The sequence below is a fragment of the Patagioenas fasciata genome, chromosome 30, assembly GCF_037038585.1.
Source record: "Patagioenas fasciata isolate bPatFas1 chromosome 30, bPatFas1.hap1, whole genome shotgun sequence".
NCBI classification, from domain to species: Eukaryota; Metazoa; Chordata; class Aves; order Columbiformes; family Columbidae; genus Patagioenas; species Patagioenas fasciata.
Genome location: NC_092549.1, coordinates 2,281,624 through 2,297,469, shown reverse-complemented (window position 1 = coordinate 2,297,469; position 15,846 = coordinate 2,281,624). Strand labels below are relative to the sequence as shown.

The window sequence follows — 15,846 nt, the reverse complement described above, 5'->3', positions numbered from 1 at the left end:
CCCCATTGTGCCACAGCCGATGCCACCAACCTGGTGTGGCCGCCGGGGCCTCCGCTGGGGACACAACCCGACACAGAACTACAGACGGACGAGGGACCCGGCCTGGCTCTCCGGCCCCCCCGGAGCCAAACGAGAGCGGTGATGGAGCCACCATGGCGACACCGGAACGGCGCCGGCCACCGGCTCCGCTTCGGGAAATTCCCGCTTGGGTTTTGCTGCAAATGTCTAAAAATTAAGCTCAGTTTTTCCAGTCAGAGCCCAAACCGCCACCATTTCCCATTGGGCTGGAAGAGGCCGCGTCCTCCTCGCCGACTCGGAAGAGCCGTTTGCAGTTGGAAAAAGCTGGAAAAACACCTACAAAAATGCGGTTTTTTCCCCTCATTTTCCTGCCCGTTGTCTCCCCGGGATGGTTTTTGTTCTGCAAACTTCCAAACAGGCCCCGTTTGTCCCTAAAACGTCTCAAATCGCCCCAAAATTGGCCTTGGAGCCACGTCCCAAAGCCTCAGCAAACACAGAGTCCTGAATTCACTCCTAATTGATAAATACTGATTAATTAAAGTAAATAAAACCCCGCCATGAGGATTAGCCGGCTGCCAGGCCTGTTGTGTGCGTGTGCCCTTGGAATTAATGGGTGTTTAATTAAGTATATGGCTAATTAGATGAATTGGATGCGAAAAGCCGGGCAGCTCTGGCCTTGTGTGTGAAGCGAATGGGGGGCGGTGGGGCCTTGAGGGGCCCTGTCCTGCTGTTCTTTCAGAGAATAACAATATTAAATAATAATAATGTAGTAAATAAGATGGAAAATGATAATAAATAAGATAGAAAATGATAATAGAGTAAATAATAGAGTAAATGATAAGGTAGTAATAAGGCAGGCCTGGAAAGAGGCCTAAGAGCCAGGAGCTCCGGCCTTCATCCCCTCCTGTCACCAATCGCTTCTCCATGCCCTGAAATTGAATTAAAATGAAATAAAAAGGAATAAAAAGGGAAATAAACCCCATCCCTAAGCTTTCCCAACCCCACCTCACCAAAGAAACACCACAAAACCACCACCGGGCCCCGTATCCCACCACAGAAACACCACCAAACCACACCAGGCCCGGCCTAGCGCTGCTCTCAAGACGCGGATTTAAGCCGGGTTTAGTTGGAATTGAGTTTAAACCTGACTTAAGAGCAAAGCCACGCGTTCCTCACCAAAACCCAGCCGAGCGCGCTGGGACGAGCCGCGGATGCGGGAAGGAGCCACCAAAGCAAGGACCAACCGCCAGCCCCCAACGTGCTTATTTAAAAGGTTTATTTAACTTTTTAATTTGAGGTAAAATACTTTTTTTTTTTTTTGTGTAATTTTCTTTTTTCTTTCAACTTCCATAACAAAATACAGAGCTATCAGATACCCCTGGAAAAAAAATATGTATATTATACATATATTTCTATAACATTACATCATATATATATAATATATATATATATGCCGACTTTTTTGTGGTGTTTTTTTTTTAAATTTTGTTGTTTTTTTTCTTTTCTCGAAGACTTTATAGAAAGTGGAACGTCTAAAGGCACTGCACAATTAGTCCGGGACTACTTTACATGGTATATACAGATCCATACGTGTTCTGTCCGCCGCATCGAGCCCAAGGCGCCTCGGGAAAAGCCATTTGTTCTGATATATCCTTTAAAAACAACCATTTTCTAGCGGTAAATACGGCCTTACAAACCACTCTACGAAAGAATCAAATTATTCATTAATTAGTATTCAAACAACCCCATGATTTCAAACCCAAAGTCGCTTGCGTTCAACCCAACCGGGATCCGGAAAACGAACAAAAAACAAACAAAAACCAAACAAAAAATTAAACAAATAAAATAAACCCTCCCCTCCCCCTCCGCCCACCCCCCGAAAATAAAAGTTATTTTAAAAATAAAAACGTAATTATGGAATAAATAAAAATAAGGGACAACCAAGCGATGGGGACGCGGAGTTAATGCTTCTGGAGGGGGTTTCCTCCTCCTCAACGGGGCTCGTTAAGCTCCGCGGCTCGTTAAGCTCATTAAGCTCCGCCGCAACACGGGGCTGATCCAATGGCTCCCCCCACACACACACCCCAAAAATTTGGGGGTGTCGCGCTGGTTGCCCAATTAAAGTCTCTTTCCTACAGCTTCTCTATGGCTAAACAAAGCAAAAGATCGTTTAAAAACATTAACATGCGCTTGATTAATTAATACAGGTGGACGTCGCGGTTTTGTCAACCAGTTAAACTCGACGAGTTTCGAGATTTTGGCACATCGGAATATATATATATTTATATATATCTCTTTTTCTCTTAGTTTTGTCTTTCAAACGGATTTAGAAGCGTCTCCTCCTCCGACGTCGCTGCCCAAGTCGAGTCCGGGCGGGAGGAGCCGCCACATCGTGTCGAGGGGACCCTGGAATTGAGGGGACCCCCAAACAGAGGGGACCCCAAAATTAAGGGGACCCCCGCACCCAGAGGACCCCGGAGCCGGCGGGGGGGACGTGGGGAAGGACGCACACAACCGGTCGCCCCCGCGCAGCCGCCGTCCCCACAACCTGAGTCCTTTATCCCTGAACGCCGAGCCCCCGTCCGCAGTGCAATGGCTATGGAGACGCCACCCCCCTCCCCAAAATAATTAGTACAAACGTTTAAAGCCAAACGACAGTTCAACTTCTCCTTTGTTGCCGTAAACGCCGCCGGCTCCGGCACTTGGGCGCGAGGGGCGGGGGGTGACGATATGATCGGTGATGGGAAAGGCCTCGTGTTTCGAATTCCTGAGTTCACGTCGACACTGGGTCCCTCGCCGGGGCTCCGCGCTCCTTGCGTCCACACGCGGTCCGGAGGTGAATCCAGGTGCCGGGGGGCGGTGAACTTGCCCGAATCAAGCGGATTCCTGACCCTCCGGGTACCGCACACAGCGTCTTGTTGGTGGGCGCCCGAGCGGCAACTCGCTGCGCTTGGAAACGCATCCCGCCCCACAACCACCCGCTTGCTCGGGATGCGGCTCCAGCGCCGAAAGCGGAGGTTTCCTCATGTTTTTTTTTGTTGTCTTTTTTGTTTCCTAAGCTCCTTCCGAGGAATCGTCGGGGAGAGAGACAAGACAAGCACGTTGCTCGGCGTAATCCGGAGCCTAAGTTCGTCAGCTTAACGAGAAGCGCGGCTGCATAGGGAAATAGCGGATTGCTAGCGAAAATACAGCGAGATTTACACGGCGAGGAGATGGAGCCCGCGGGCACGGCCGCCGGCGCTTCCCCGGCACCGCAACGGCCCAAAAACCGGCTCGGCCGGCCCGGTGCCGGCCCAAACCCTGCTCACATAAAGTGTACGCGTAGTTAAGGCATGAGTCAAGTGATAGGGGAACCAAACAAAGCAAACACCATTAACAAAGCTCCTGTCACTCCTCCTCCACCAACTCCCCACAATCAGCTCCATGTTCATCTGCCAATCACTCCCAGCTCCACCCATACAAAAATAATCCACCTAGGGTACATTTTAATGCGTCTATTAAAGGCATTAGGTTATTTCTTTTTTAGTCTTTCCCACCCCACTCCCTTTCCCTGAAAAATTTGTAAGGTTTTGCTCATGGCTTCTGCAGTATTTCACAAAAGGATTAAGCGGATCCTCAAGCGCTACCGGGAAGGCGGCTCTGGCTGCGTCGCACGTCGCCGACGCAATGGGGACTCGCCAAATTACGTCTTTCCGCAACTCGCCCTGCTCCACGGCCAGCGCAATGCTCCCTCGCCACCAAAACGCAGCCGGCACCGTGGTGCCGTGGCGCGAAGGGGTGGGAAATGCTCTCCCGCCATCAAAACGCCACCCAAAAAAAAAGGGGGGATTAGATGAATTTGGAGATTTCCCACTTCTATAAATCCCAGAGCGCCCAGAAAATAGACGGCGTCTGGAGTTCCTTGACCCCGCTGGAGTCCGTGCGAGGCGCGAAGCAAGCGGTTCCCTCGCCTCTCCGAAGCGGAGCGAGCCAAACCGCGTCTCACCTGCAATTCAACAACGAAAACAAAGAACACAACCCACCCCCCCTAGTTCGCTAGGATTCCCAAACCAGGCTAACCCAAGCCCCCCGCCCGCCCCCCACGCTCTGCAACCTTGCTACATAAGTACACCGATGTCTCCATCATACGCGGACCCCGCGGCTCCGCTGGGATCAGGCATCGGAGGCAGCAGCGGCCGCCACAGCCTTGGGGCCTGGGGCGAGGTGAGGGGTGCCCAGCGCCCCGTTCCAGTGGACACGGCCGTTGTGCCGCTCCTCGGGGCCGTCCGCCTGCCGGTCACCGTTCCAGCGGCGCTTGAGACGCAGCTTGGGAGGCATCAGGGCGTCCTCTCTCTTCTCCTGTGCCCCCGCATCTCCGGCAGGCTCCCGGGGGGGTGCTTTCTCCACGCTGTTCTCCCCCTGCTCCTGTGGCTCCTCAGCCGGGGTGGGTGCCGGCGGCACCGGGTGCCAGGACGGAGCTGCTGGTCTGGCAAACACGGGCCCTTTCTCCTCTTCCATGCCGGGGCCTTCCTCTCTCTCATCTTTGTCTTTACCTTTGGCCGGTGGCTCTTCGGGCTCTGCCTCCTTCTCCAGCGCCGGTTCCACCTTGACCCTTGGCGGCGGCGGAGCGCTCAGCTGCGGCGCCGCCGGCTCCTCGGCGCTTTCCAGTCTCTCCCTGTTTTTCCGGCCCACGGGCGGAGGCTGCAGCTTGATGGGGAACTGGGGCTGCTCCTCCAGCGGCACTTGGCACTGTAGTGGCGGCACCATGAGCGGGTAGCGGGGGAAAGTCCGCGGGCTCAGGTGGTAGTTGAAGACGGAGCAGGCTTGCGAGTGCAGGTAGTGTTTCATCTCCTCGGGGTTAAAAGAGAAGCAGCTGCTGCCGGTGAAGGGGCTGAGGCCCGGAGAGGGGCTGTAGGAGAACAAGGTGGGCGTCAGCGACAACGCAGGAGAGATGGGGACGTTCAGGACCCCGCCGCGCCCCGGCAGAGGGGACACAGCGAAGGGGCTGTGAGGATCCGGGTACATCCCGGGCCTGCTGAAGAGCGGGAGCATGATATCGGGTTTGCGCTTCTGGTGGTTGACGCCGCCGGCGCCCACGGCGTTGCGGGAAGCCATGAGATCCACCCCGCGGCGCCAATCCGAGGAGCCGTCCTCCAGCTCCGGCACGTCCGGCTTCCTCTCGCCGCCGTCGCCCAGCGCGTCGGGGTTGGACGGGCCCAGGGAGCTGCCGGGGAAGCGGCCGGGCTGGGCATCGTCGGTGGGAGAGTGGCTGTCCAGCGGGGGGAAGTGGAAGCGGGACGAAGCTGTGGGGACGGGAGGAGCGCTCTGCGGCACGACACCTGCGATGGGACAGAGACAAAGAGTTCAGAGCGCAGCGACTTAAATCATCGGTAAAAAGCTGCTTTTTGGCCGCACCCGTCGGCGTTCGGAGGAGCAACACAAACCCACGACGCACGGGAGGTGGGAGGTGGCTGCTCTGCCCACCCCGAAACCGCCCGCTGCTGCGGGTGAAGCTTGTCCTGAGGTTTCGGGAACCTCCGAGCGCCACTGAAGTCACTTCCACTTTTGGCCGCCCTCCCCTGACCTCCCCGCTCTGGTTTAACCAGCAAACGTCTCGGCGACGCTGCCTCTGGAGCTGGGTTAAGCAATCGCATTCAAACACCAGCAGCGCTTGTAAACCTTGAGCTCTTGGGGTGGAATACGGGGGAAAAAAAGACACAATAAATCACTGATTTGTGCTTTTCTGGGAAGCCGGCGCCTCTCCAACGCTTCTGCTGGCTCCTCTCCCACCGCCGTGCCCACGGAGCCGCCCGGCTCCGGCGCGCTCGTGCCGTAACAAGCCATCCCAAGGCGAATTCTTCCAGCCGCTTTCTCACCTCCGCAACACGCCCCTCGATTCTCCCCCTTCCCTCCAAAAAACCACACGAGAAACCCGACTCCAGCGCCCCAACCAGGTTTGCTCTCCCCACCCCCAGCCCAGCCAGAAGGAAAGAAAACAGGTTGTAATTAGACAAGTGCATTCCAGTTCTCCAAACTGCTTTTTTTAAATGCGTGCCCCAGAGATAGGAGGGAGTGGCTGCAAACAGGGAAAAGGAACAGCGCTGAGCAATATTGAGCTGGAACTGCCCGGACTTGTTGCTGCAAGTAATTATAGATTTGCAGCGCGGCTTCATGCTGCATCTTCCACCCCCGTGCTCAGGCTGAGGGCTCCTGGAGGAGACAATTCCCTCTCCATGTTGCTGTAAAGGCGCCGTGGCGAAGTGAAAACACCTCGATGAATATTTCTGCTCCCCCAGCGTTCTTTTGGGGTTACTCTTTGCCCTGAAATCCTGTGTTTGCGCTCGCGTCGCCTCGACTGCTGAACCAAGGAGCCATTGCTATATGTTGGCGCGGGTGCGCGAGCGCCGACACGAAAGGCTCCGGCCCACGCGTAACCTGTTTTTCTCTGCCGCCGGGGCTCCAGAGGCAACGCTGGGTCCCCGCTTTCCCCTGCTCTCTCCCTGCCAGACGCATCTTCAAGGCTTCCCCTGGGGGAAGGTGAGAGTGGAGCTGTGAGAACGGCCCGGCAGGCGCCTTCGCGTTGCTCTGCAGTCTCGGCCGTGGCTCTAATGACTTCCAGAAGGCCTCTTTGGTTTTGCTTCTGTGGATGGGCTCAATCGCCGCTCATTTCCCCGTTGTGCGGCGGCTCTGCAGTTACGCAGACGATCCCTCCAGCTGGAGAAATCCAGCTACGGGGGAACTTAAACTCCACCAAAAAGGATCTTGCAAACAAAAGCCCCTCTTGCCAGACAAACCACAGCAGTAGCACTGACTCCAGGACAAGACTCAAAGGCCTTTTAGGAGGAGCAGAGAACAATCCCGCTCCATTCCCAAAGCTTTTCGTTACCCTCAAGGTCAACACATCATTGGACGTGCGAAATACCTGCGATTTTAGTCAATTTGGATGAGCTCCTGCACTTCTAACTCTGCTCACTATTACGTTTCTCTGAACTCTGGATGTCAGCTGGTTGGGAAAAGTCCCTTTTGATGGAAAAGGAGCAGAACGGCAGCAAACGAGGGGCTTTTGAAGGACAGCAAACGGCTGTTAAGCCGTGAACTTTCCAGGGATACTCACGTGGCCGCCTCGCCACACAGCGCTAAGCTCCTTGTCACATCTATATGGCCCCATAAACGGGTGTTAAAAGCATCTGAGCGAGGCAAAGACCCTGCAAGAGCTCAAAATTGCTTCTCCCAAGGACGCCCGACCCCGGAGAGCAAAGCGAACCCGCCCCGCGGCGCCAATAAAGACAACCCACCAAACCAGTTCAAATAGGAAACCACCCTGTCCCGTGTCTCCCCTGCAGCCGACCGCCACAAACCCCAGGGAAAGAGTGCTCCAGATAAGGCTTTATCAGCGCCCGGACGCTCCCACCACATCGGCGCAATTGCCGCGGCGGGAGATGAGCGATACCGGCCCCGGGACGGCGAAACCGGCCGCCCCCGGCCCGCACTCACCGTTGGGCCGGATGTTAATGAAGGGGTAGTTGGGCATCACCAGCTTGTTGAAGTTGAATTTGTAGGTGAATCGTTTGCCCTTTGTCTTGTGGAGGATCCTCTTGTTGTAATAGTATCTGTTAACGAGAGGTAAAGAGATCGATCAGCGCGTGCGGTGACCAGTTCAAAGGTCTTGTTTTTATGTTACGAACGTAACGTCGATCCGGACATTTCCAAACGCCACCTGCTCCTTTTAACTGTGTTTTAGCAGCGGGTTTCAAACCATCAGACAGGTCATAATGTTCGTTAGAATGTGTGGGAAAAGGGGAGATGCAGAAAGCCGAACAACAGGCCAAGCTTGTCCATGCTGTTCTCACCCCTCTCCAAACTGGGACCAGTGCCAGACTGGGGGGGTCTCACACAAGCACCCTCCGTGGGGTGATGTGCAGAGGGGACGCGCTCGGAGCCGGCGCCGATCCCATCCTCACCGTCTGCCCCAAGGAAAGCTGAACAAAGCCCCGCGGGTTTAATCCCCTTGCGCCTCCTCCCCGCTTACACCATTTGCCCTCAGCCTCCTCCCACACGTGCACAAACAAAGGTGTCACACGCGGATCATCCCCAGCTGCTCCGTGCTCGGGATGGAGATGAACACCCGCTGCCGGGAGCCGCAAACGCCCCAGGGCCAGCCTCGAGCGGGTCGCGACACCGCGATGCCGAGACACCACCAGTTGGCAGGTGGAGGTTCTTTTCCACTCCCATGCGCCAATTACGGCCCCGACGCCGTCCAATTTACTGCTTCCTTCCTGTCCCAGTACAAGACACTGCTGTTTGCTTCCTTGTTTGTCTTTAGCAGCTCCACCCAGGAGGTATCAGAGGGCGTAAGGCAGCGAAGTCCACGTTACCGACTGATAATGCCCCAACCTGTCACGGCCCGGCCACTCCTGCGGGTGACGGGCTTGGAATGGTGAAACACTGGAGTTTTCCACTTCGAAACAGACAGTGAGGGCTGAAAAAGCAACTACGGCGAGGTCGAAATAGAGAGGGTGAAGTTGTGCTGTCTGCTGCAGACATGGGGGCTTCAGTGGAGAACAGGGGCTGAGGGGAGACCTTCTGATCTCTGAACTGCCTGAAAGGAGCTTGGAGCCAGGGGGGTCGGGCTCTGCTCCCCAGGAACCAGCGCCAGGAGCAGAGGAAATGGCCTCAAGTTGCGCCAGGGGAGGTTGAGGTTGGATCTGGGAACAATTTCTTCCCCAAAGGGCTGTGGGGCATTGAACAGGCTGCCCAGGGCAGTGCTGGAGTCACCATCCCTGGAGGGTTGGACAGACAGACATGAGGTTCTCAGGACATGGGGCAGGGACAGGGGTGGGTTATGGTTGGACTCGATGATCTGGAGGGACCTTCAAAGACCATCCAGTCATGGGCAGGGACATCTCCAGCAGATCAGGGACATCCAACCAGACCAGGGACATCCCCAACCAAATCAGGGACATCCAACCAGACCAGGCTGCTCAGAGCCACATCCAACCCGACCTTGGGTGTTCTCAGGGATGGGGCATCAACCACCTCCCTGGGCAACCTGGGCCAGAGTCTCCCCACCCTCAGCATCACAAATAGAGATTGGAGATGGGATCTTGGGGAACAATTTCTTCCCCAAAGGGCTGTGGGGCATTGGAACAGGCTGCCCAGGGCAGTGCTGGAGTCACCATCCCTGGAGGGTTGGACAGACGGACATGAGGTTCTCAGGACAATGGGTAGTGCTGGGGTGGGGAACGGTTGGATCTGATGATCTTTTCCAACCAAAACAATCCTGTGAAACACAAAGTGCAGGACACTCAGCCCTTGTCTCACACACAGGGCCAGAGAATCCCCAAATTTGTGTCACAAGGACTCAAATGCCCAGTCCAGGCGCTGGTTTAGCAGCCAAAAGACAACTATGAATGGTGTGAGACAGGAGAGCTGCTTTCTGTGAACCGGTACCCGTGATGGAGCGATAACAGAGCAACACCTCTGGTTTCCTCCCACACCTTCGTCACTCGAGTCGGTGCTGAGAGTGGAAGCTGAGAAAAGAGACAGGAAAATCTCCCCGGAAGGAAGTTGTCCTGATAACAACCACCCAAACCAGAGGCGCAGATTTGATGCCGTGACGCTGAACGGTGAACCCGGGACTGTCCCTCTGCCACCTCTCCCATCACACACAGTCCTACCCGAGCCACCCAGGAACTCGTTGTTACCCAAAGGAGAGCGGGTGGACTCCGGTTACCGGCCCCATCGCCTCCACGGGCGCTTGTTCTCACCTGAGCGCCCGGCTCAGCTTGTCGTAGTTCATCTGGGGTTTGCATTTCCTCCTCCCCCACAGCCGTGCCACCTCGTCGGGGTCCTTGATGACGAACTCCCCGTACTCGCCCTGCTGCCAGGCAATGACATGGCGGAACTCCTCCTTCTGCAGCAGCTCCAGGATGAAGTGCCACAGCTGGATCTGCCGTGAGCCCGGGCTGGACTCCGTCTTGTAAGCCCACTCCGGGAAATGATAACCTTGGAGAAGAAAAAACCCCCCAAAAATACAAATAACAGCCATTCAGACAGCGACTCGGCACGAGGGAGCGCGCAGCTGCCAAGCTCCACGGCTGGGAACGAGCGTCTTCGCTTAGTATTTATCATCTTTGCTCCAGAGCGAGACCACAAAGCATCGCTGGGGGCTGTAATCCTGTTAAATATTCACCGTGCAAGCTCAGAAACTCCGCTCTCCTACTCCAAACTGCTCATTTTCTTACTCATTTTAGCCCCCTCTCCTTGGAGAATCCCCAACCATGCCGCCGTAAAAGTGGTGGGAAGGAGCCCAGAAGCTTTGCACGCCGGTGCGATTTGGATTCCAGGTGCCTGAAATAAGGCGGCTCATGCAGATCGGAGCATTTGGAGCGCTGATGTTGCGGGGGGGACGGCTCGCAGGCGCCCGCTCCTCGCTCAGCTGCGCCGGCAGATGTTTCTGAGCCGCTGCCAAGTCCGGGTTTCTCAGAACACTTTCCCAGCCCAACGATTAAGGCGAGGGGTTTATTTTTTTGCCAAACGCACAATTTCAAGCTCCGGCGGCAGTGATGAAGCCGCATCACGCTCAGATGCCACCCACAAGCCCAGCGCGGGCTGAGCCAGAGATAAAACCAGTCACGAGCCGCACCAGACTGGATCCACCTCATGCACCCCAAACCCTTACAAATAAAACATCTCCGTGCGATCGATTTGCGCATTAAACCCGGCGAGCGGGCGGCTGATCGACCCGCGCTCACAGGAGCGTTTAGGACGTGGGATTAATCCAACCTGAGCGTTTTTATGCGGGGAAAGGAATTGTTAACAGCTGAACGCGCAGCCTTCAGCCTCCCTTACCTCCTCCTCCTTCTGGCTTATCCACGATGCTGCAGCCTGCTTTCATTTTCTCCCTCCTGCTGACTGCAAAACACAAGGAAAGCGGCATCAGCGACACCACCGCGCCGTTACCGGCACCGGCGCTCGGGATTCCTCCGGTGGAGCCACCTCCAGCCCCGGCGCGGCGCTTAATCCCAGCGCGGCCGTCAGACAGACGCGCCGAGCCAAACGCAGTTTGTCTCCTGTTACGAGACGGGTCGCGCTGCCAAAATACACACGCTGGCCCAGCTGCACCGGGGCGGGGGGGACGGGGAGGGGACGGCGAAGCCCGGCTCCCGATCCCCCCTCCCCGGGCTGATTCTACGTGGTCTCGGTGGGGGTCGCTTGGAGAACCCAGCGCTCCCCCCCCACTAAAGAGAAAGCCCAGGCTGGGGCGCAGCAGCAGCAGCGGGTTTGGGGCGCCCCCCCCCCCCCGCCCCGTCCCGGCCCCCCCAGCCCCGTCCCCGCCGGGTTTGGCCCTTTGAAGTGTTCAAAGGGTGGAAATGGCCGCCGGGAGGGGACGAGGCGCCGCGGCGGCGGCGGGGCCGGGGCTCCCCCGTTGCAGCCCCCGCCGGCCTGCCCCGGCCTGTCCCGCCCGCCGCTCCCTCCCCTGCCCCGGGCGGGGCGGCGCCGCCACCGCCGCCCTCCCCCCGCCGCCGTTAACCCCGCCACGGCCCCGGGGTCGCGCCGCTTGCACCGGCGGCCACGTCCCCCCCGCCGCCGCCCCGAAGCGCCGCGTTACCGGGGGTCCCAGCCAGGGCTCCCCGGAGCCCGTTCGCGCTCACCGGGATCCCCCCGTTCCGCCCCCGCAGCCCCGCGGTGCCCGGAGCCGACGCGGCCTCGCGGTTCTCGGTTCCCACGCGTCACCCCCCGCCTCCGGTAACCGCCCCCCCCCGCCACTTCCCCGCACGACCGAGCCTGCGCGCCCGGCTCCGCCGGGAGGCGGCGGCCGCGCCCGGTGGCGGGACCCACCTGCGGGGGGGCGGCGCGGCCGGGCCGGGCCGGGGGTGACGCGGGGGGCGGCGGTCGCGCCCGGGCCGCGGTGCCGATGCGGGGTCCGCGCCGCTCCGCTCGCTGCTGCCGCCGCCGCTGCCTCCCCCGCACGGCCGCCGGAACCGGAACCGCCGCCACCGCCCACACACTTCCGGGCACGCTCCCCACGCGCTTCCGCTTCCGGCTCGGGCGGGGCGGGCGCGCTCCCGTCGTGGCCACGCCTCCCCCCCCACTCCCCCGCCCGCGCCGGCGCCGCGAAGGGTGCCGGCGAGGGACAAATGAGGGCGGGAAGCGAAGGGGCCGGCTGGGCTGGATCCCGTTGTTAGGGGATCCTTCGCGATGGGGATCCAGCTGTGTGGGGATCTGGCTGTGCGGGCATCCAGCTGTGCGGTCAGCCAGCTGTTAGGAGATACGGTACACGGGGGTCCAGCTGTGTGGGGATCCAGCTGTGTGGGGATCCGGCTGTTACGAGCTCCGGCTATACTGTGGTCCAGCTGTGCGCAAGGATCCAGATGTGTAGGGATATTGCAGTATGGGGAGGGGGTGGAACAGCTGTGTGTGGATACAGCTGTTAAGATCACCGGCTATACGTAGGTCCGGCTGTGTGCAGGGATCCAGCTGTGTGCGGATGTTGCAGAACAGGGAGGGGGAGTTCCAGCTGTGCGGGATCCAGCTGTGCACACACTCAGCTCTGCCGGGGTCCAGCAGGGCGGTGAACCAGCTGTGCAGGAGCCAGATGTGAGGGATCCCGCTCTATGGTGATCCAGCTGTGAAGGATCCAGCTCTGCGGGAATCCTGCCCTATGGGGTCCAGGTGTGTGAGGGACCCAGTCCTGGGGGGTTTGGCTCTATGGGAACCAGATGTGCAGGGATCCAGCTGTGCGGGAACAGCACTGCGTGGGTGGGTGTGTCCAGCTGTGGGGGACCCAGCTCCGTGGGGATCCAGGTCTGCAGAGGTTCTGCTCCACTGAGATCCAGCTGTGCAGGAATCCAGATGTGCAGCTGGGTGGGATCGGGCCCTGGGGCAGGCGGGGGCCCCACCCCCACCCCCCCATGTGCTGGTGTCCCCCGGAGTCCCCCACCCCCCACAGCGGGGGCAGCCCGGGACCCCCCACCCTTGGGTGCCCCCAGAGGGGGGGTTTGACCCCCATAAATCCACCCACACATTGCTTCACCCGCCTTTATTGGAGCCACCGCTCAGCTGGGGGACATGGGGGGGGCTCTGCCACCTGCCCCCCCCTGCACCCCCATCCCCGCTGGGACGTGTCTGGCTGTAGGTGGTGGGGGGGTCCTGCTGCTGGGGGGCAAACAACAGGGAGAGAGAACCCGCTCTGAGCCTCCAGCCCTTTGGCAAGGGGACGGTCACAGCGCTGCCACCCGGGACATGGTGCCCCTTGTCCTGTCACTGGTGTCACCCAGCAGAGCCTGGCTCCATCCTCCTGACACTGCCCCTTTCCATCTTGATCCCCAGCAATGAGTCCCCCCTCAGTCTCCTCTTCTCCAGCTCCAGAGCCCCAGCTCCCTCAGCCTTTCCTCACACGGGAGATGCTCCACTCCCTCCAGCATCTTGGTGGCTGCGCTGGACTCTCTCCAGCAGTTCCCTGTCCTTCTGGAGCTGAGGGGCCACAACTGGACACAATATTCCAGGTGTGGTCTCCCCAGGGCAGAGCAGAGGGGCAGGAGAACCTCTCTGACCCACTGACCACCCCCTTCTAACCCACCCCAGGCCCCATTGGCTTCCTGGCCACAAGGGCCCAGTGCTGGCTCACGCTCACCCTGCTGGCCCCAGGACCCCCAGCTCCCTTTTCACTGCTCCAACAGCTCATTCCCAGGTTACACTGGAACCTGGGGTTGTTCCTGCCCAGATTCCAGACTCTACCCTTGCCCTTGTTCTATTTCATTCCATTTCTCCCCCCCAGCTCTCAGCCTGTCCAGGTCTCTGATGGCAGCACAGCTTCCAGTGTCACCCACTCCTCCCAGCTTGGTGTCACCAGCAAACTCGCTGACACTCACTCCATTCCCCCATCCAAATCATTGATGAATATATTGAACAACACAGCCCCAGCACTGCCCCCACACCCACCTGCTGCCACAAGGAGCGGGACCAGCAACCCAGGGACGCCGGGACACGGGTGGCCGGGTGACATCCCCATTGCTCCAACGCTGCAAGCTCGACACCTTGATCTCAGCTCTATGGACCAGCTGGGACGGAGCGAACACGCAGATCTGCCCCCCCAGCACCGCACCCTCCCGGGGTAGCGGCAATGCCAGCACACCTTGGGGACACCGCGGTGACAGCGCCAGGCCCCGGCGGTGCGGCCGCACGTTGGGGTCGGTGGGAATTCTCCCCGCTGCTGCAGCCCCGCGGGCTGGTCCTGGAGTCCCCAAGCTGGTCCCCGCTGCCCAGCCCTTGTTTTGCTCCTGGTTCCCAGTGCCCTGGGGGACGCTGCACTTGACCTTGGACCCCCCATGTGGCTGAGATGGGGCGGCTGCTCCTCCCGGGGAGGGTTTGCCTGGTTTGGATTGAGGGGAGAGGGGAATGTCCTGAGGGGCCCTCAGTGTCCGGGATGTCCTGTCCCCAGCCCCTGGGATGCTCCTGTCCCCTACACCCGGGATGTCCTGTCCCCTACACCCAGGATGTGCTGTCCCCTACACCCAGGATGCTCCTGTCTGCATTGCCTGGGATGCTCCTGTCCCCTACACCCAGGATGTCCTGTCCCCAGCCTCTGGGACGCTCCTGTCCCTTGTCCCCGGGATGCTCCTGTCCCATACACCTGGGATGTCTTGTCCCCTACACCCGGGATGTCCTGTCCCCTACACCCAGGATGCCTCTGTCTGCATTGCCTGGGATGCTCCTGTCCCCTACACCCAGGATGTCCTGTCCCCAGCCTCTGGGATGCTCCTGTCCCCTACACCCGGGATGCTCCTGTCTGCATTGCCTGGGATGCTCCTGTCCCCTACACCCGGGATGTCCTGTCCCCTGTCCCCAGGATGTCCCGTCCCCTGCCCCACACCTGCATTTCCCAGTGGGAGCTGGGCCAGTTTCTCCCCACCAGCAGCAAATCCCCTTCTCGGGCAGCTCTCCTGAAGCAGAGCCCCCGGCAGCAGGAGCCGTGTCCCCAGGGCACTGTCACCCTCCGGGCTCCCGCCACATCCCGGCTGCGATGGAGACTCTGTCTGTGACAGCCCCGCGGCTCTGGGGCCATGTGGGGCCGGGCTGGCACAGGCAGCGCAGGGCCCGGAGCGGAGGGGACCAGGTGACACCGGTGCTGGTGCCGCCTTCCGAAAAGGGGAGCGGGGGCGGCTGCAGCCCCGTGTGCACGGGGGCTGAGAATCCTTGGGGTGCAGCCCCAACCCGGGCGGTTTGCACGGCCCCGGGGGCTCTGACGGCAACGAGGCCACGTGCAACGCACAGAGAAACAGGCGTGCACACGTGTGCACACGCATGGACAGGCTTGCACACATGTGCATGCTTGCACACGCCTGCATATGCATGCACATGTTTGCACACACATGTACGCACTCGCATGCACTTGTACATGCCTGCACATGCATGCACATGGTTGCACACACACGTATATGCCGCACACACACATACATGCTTGCACACACCTGCACTTGCATGCACACACGTACACACACGAACATACCTGCACACACCTGTACATACATGCACACACATGTACATGCTTGCACACAACTGCACATGCTTGCACACAACTGCACATGCTTGCACACATGTGTACATGCTTGCACATGCCTGCATATGCATGCACATGCATGTACACACTTGCACACACGTGTACACTCCTGCATGTCCATGCACATGCCTGCACACACATGTATATGCCCGCTCACACATGAACACGCCTGCACACACCTGCACCTGCATGCACACACATGCACACACATGCACATGCCTGCACACACCTGCACCTGCTTGCACACACATGTACCTGCCTGCACACACATGTACCTGCCTGCACAT

General features: G+C 59.1%; 1 protein-coding gene across 2 annotated transcripts; it reads right to left on the bottom strand.

Annotated features, from left to right (window-relative positions):
• Positions 1-4,098: 4,098 nt before the first annotated feature.
• Positions 4,099-11,989, bottom strand: LOC136112908 (ETS translocation variant 3-like). Of its 2 annotated transcripts, XM_065857823.2 has the most exons (5): positions 11,839-11,989; positions 10,849-10,911; positions 9,765-10,002; positions 7,492-7,607; positions 4,099-5,336 (listed from the first exon to the last, which is right to left on the bottom strand). In XM_065857823.2, the coding sequence occupies exons 2-5, from the start codon at positions 10,892-10,894 to the stop codon at positions 4,171-4,173; spliced, it is 1,566 nt and encodes a 521-aa protein (XP_065713895.1). In that variant the 5' UTR covers positions 10,895-10,911; positions 11,839-11,989; the 3' UTR covers positions 4,099-4,170. The 2 variants fall into 2 exon arrangements, with proteins under 2 accessions (XP_065713895.1, XP_071656472.1); XM_071800371.1 differs by lacking the exon at positions 11,839-11,989 and having other exon boundaries at positions 10,849-11,165.
• Positions 11,990-15,846: the final 3,857 nt, after the last annotated feature.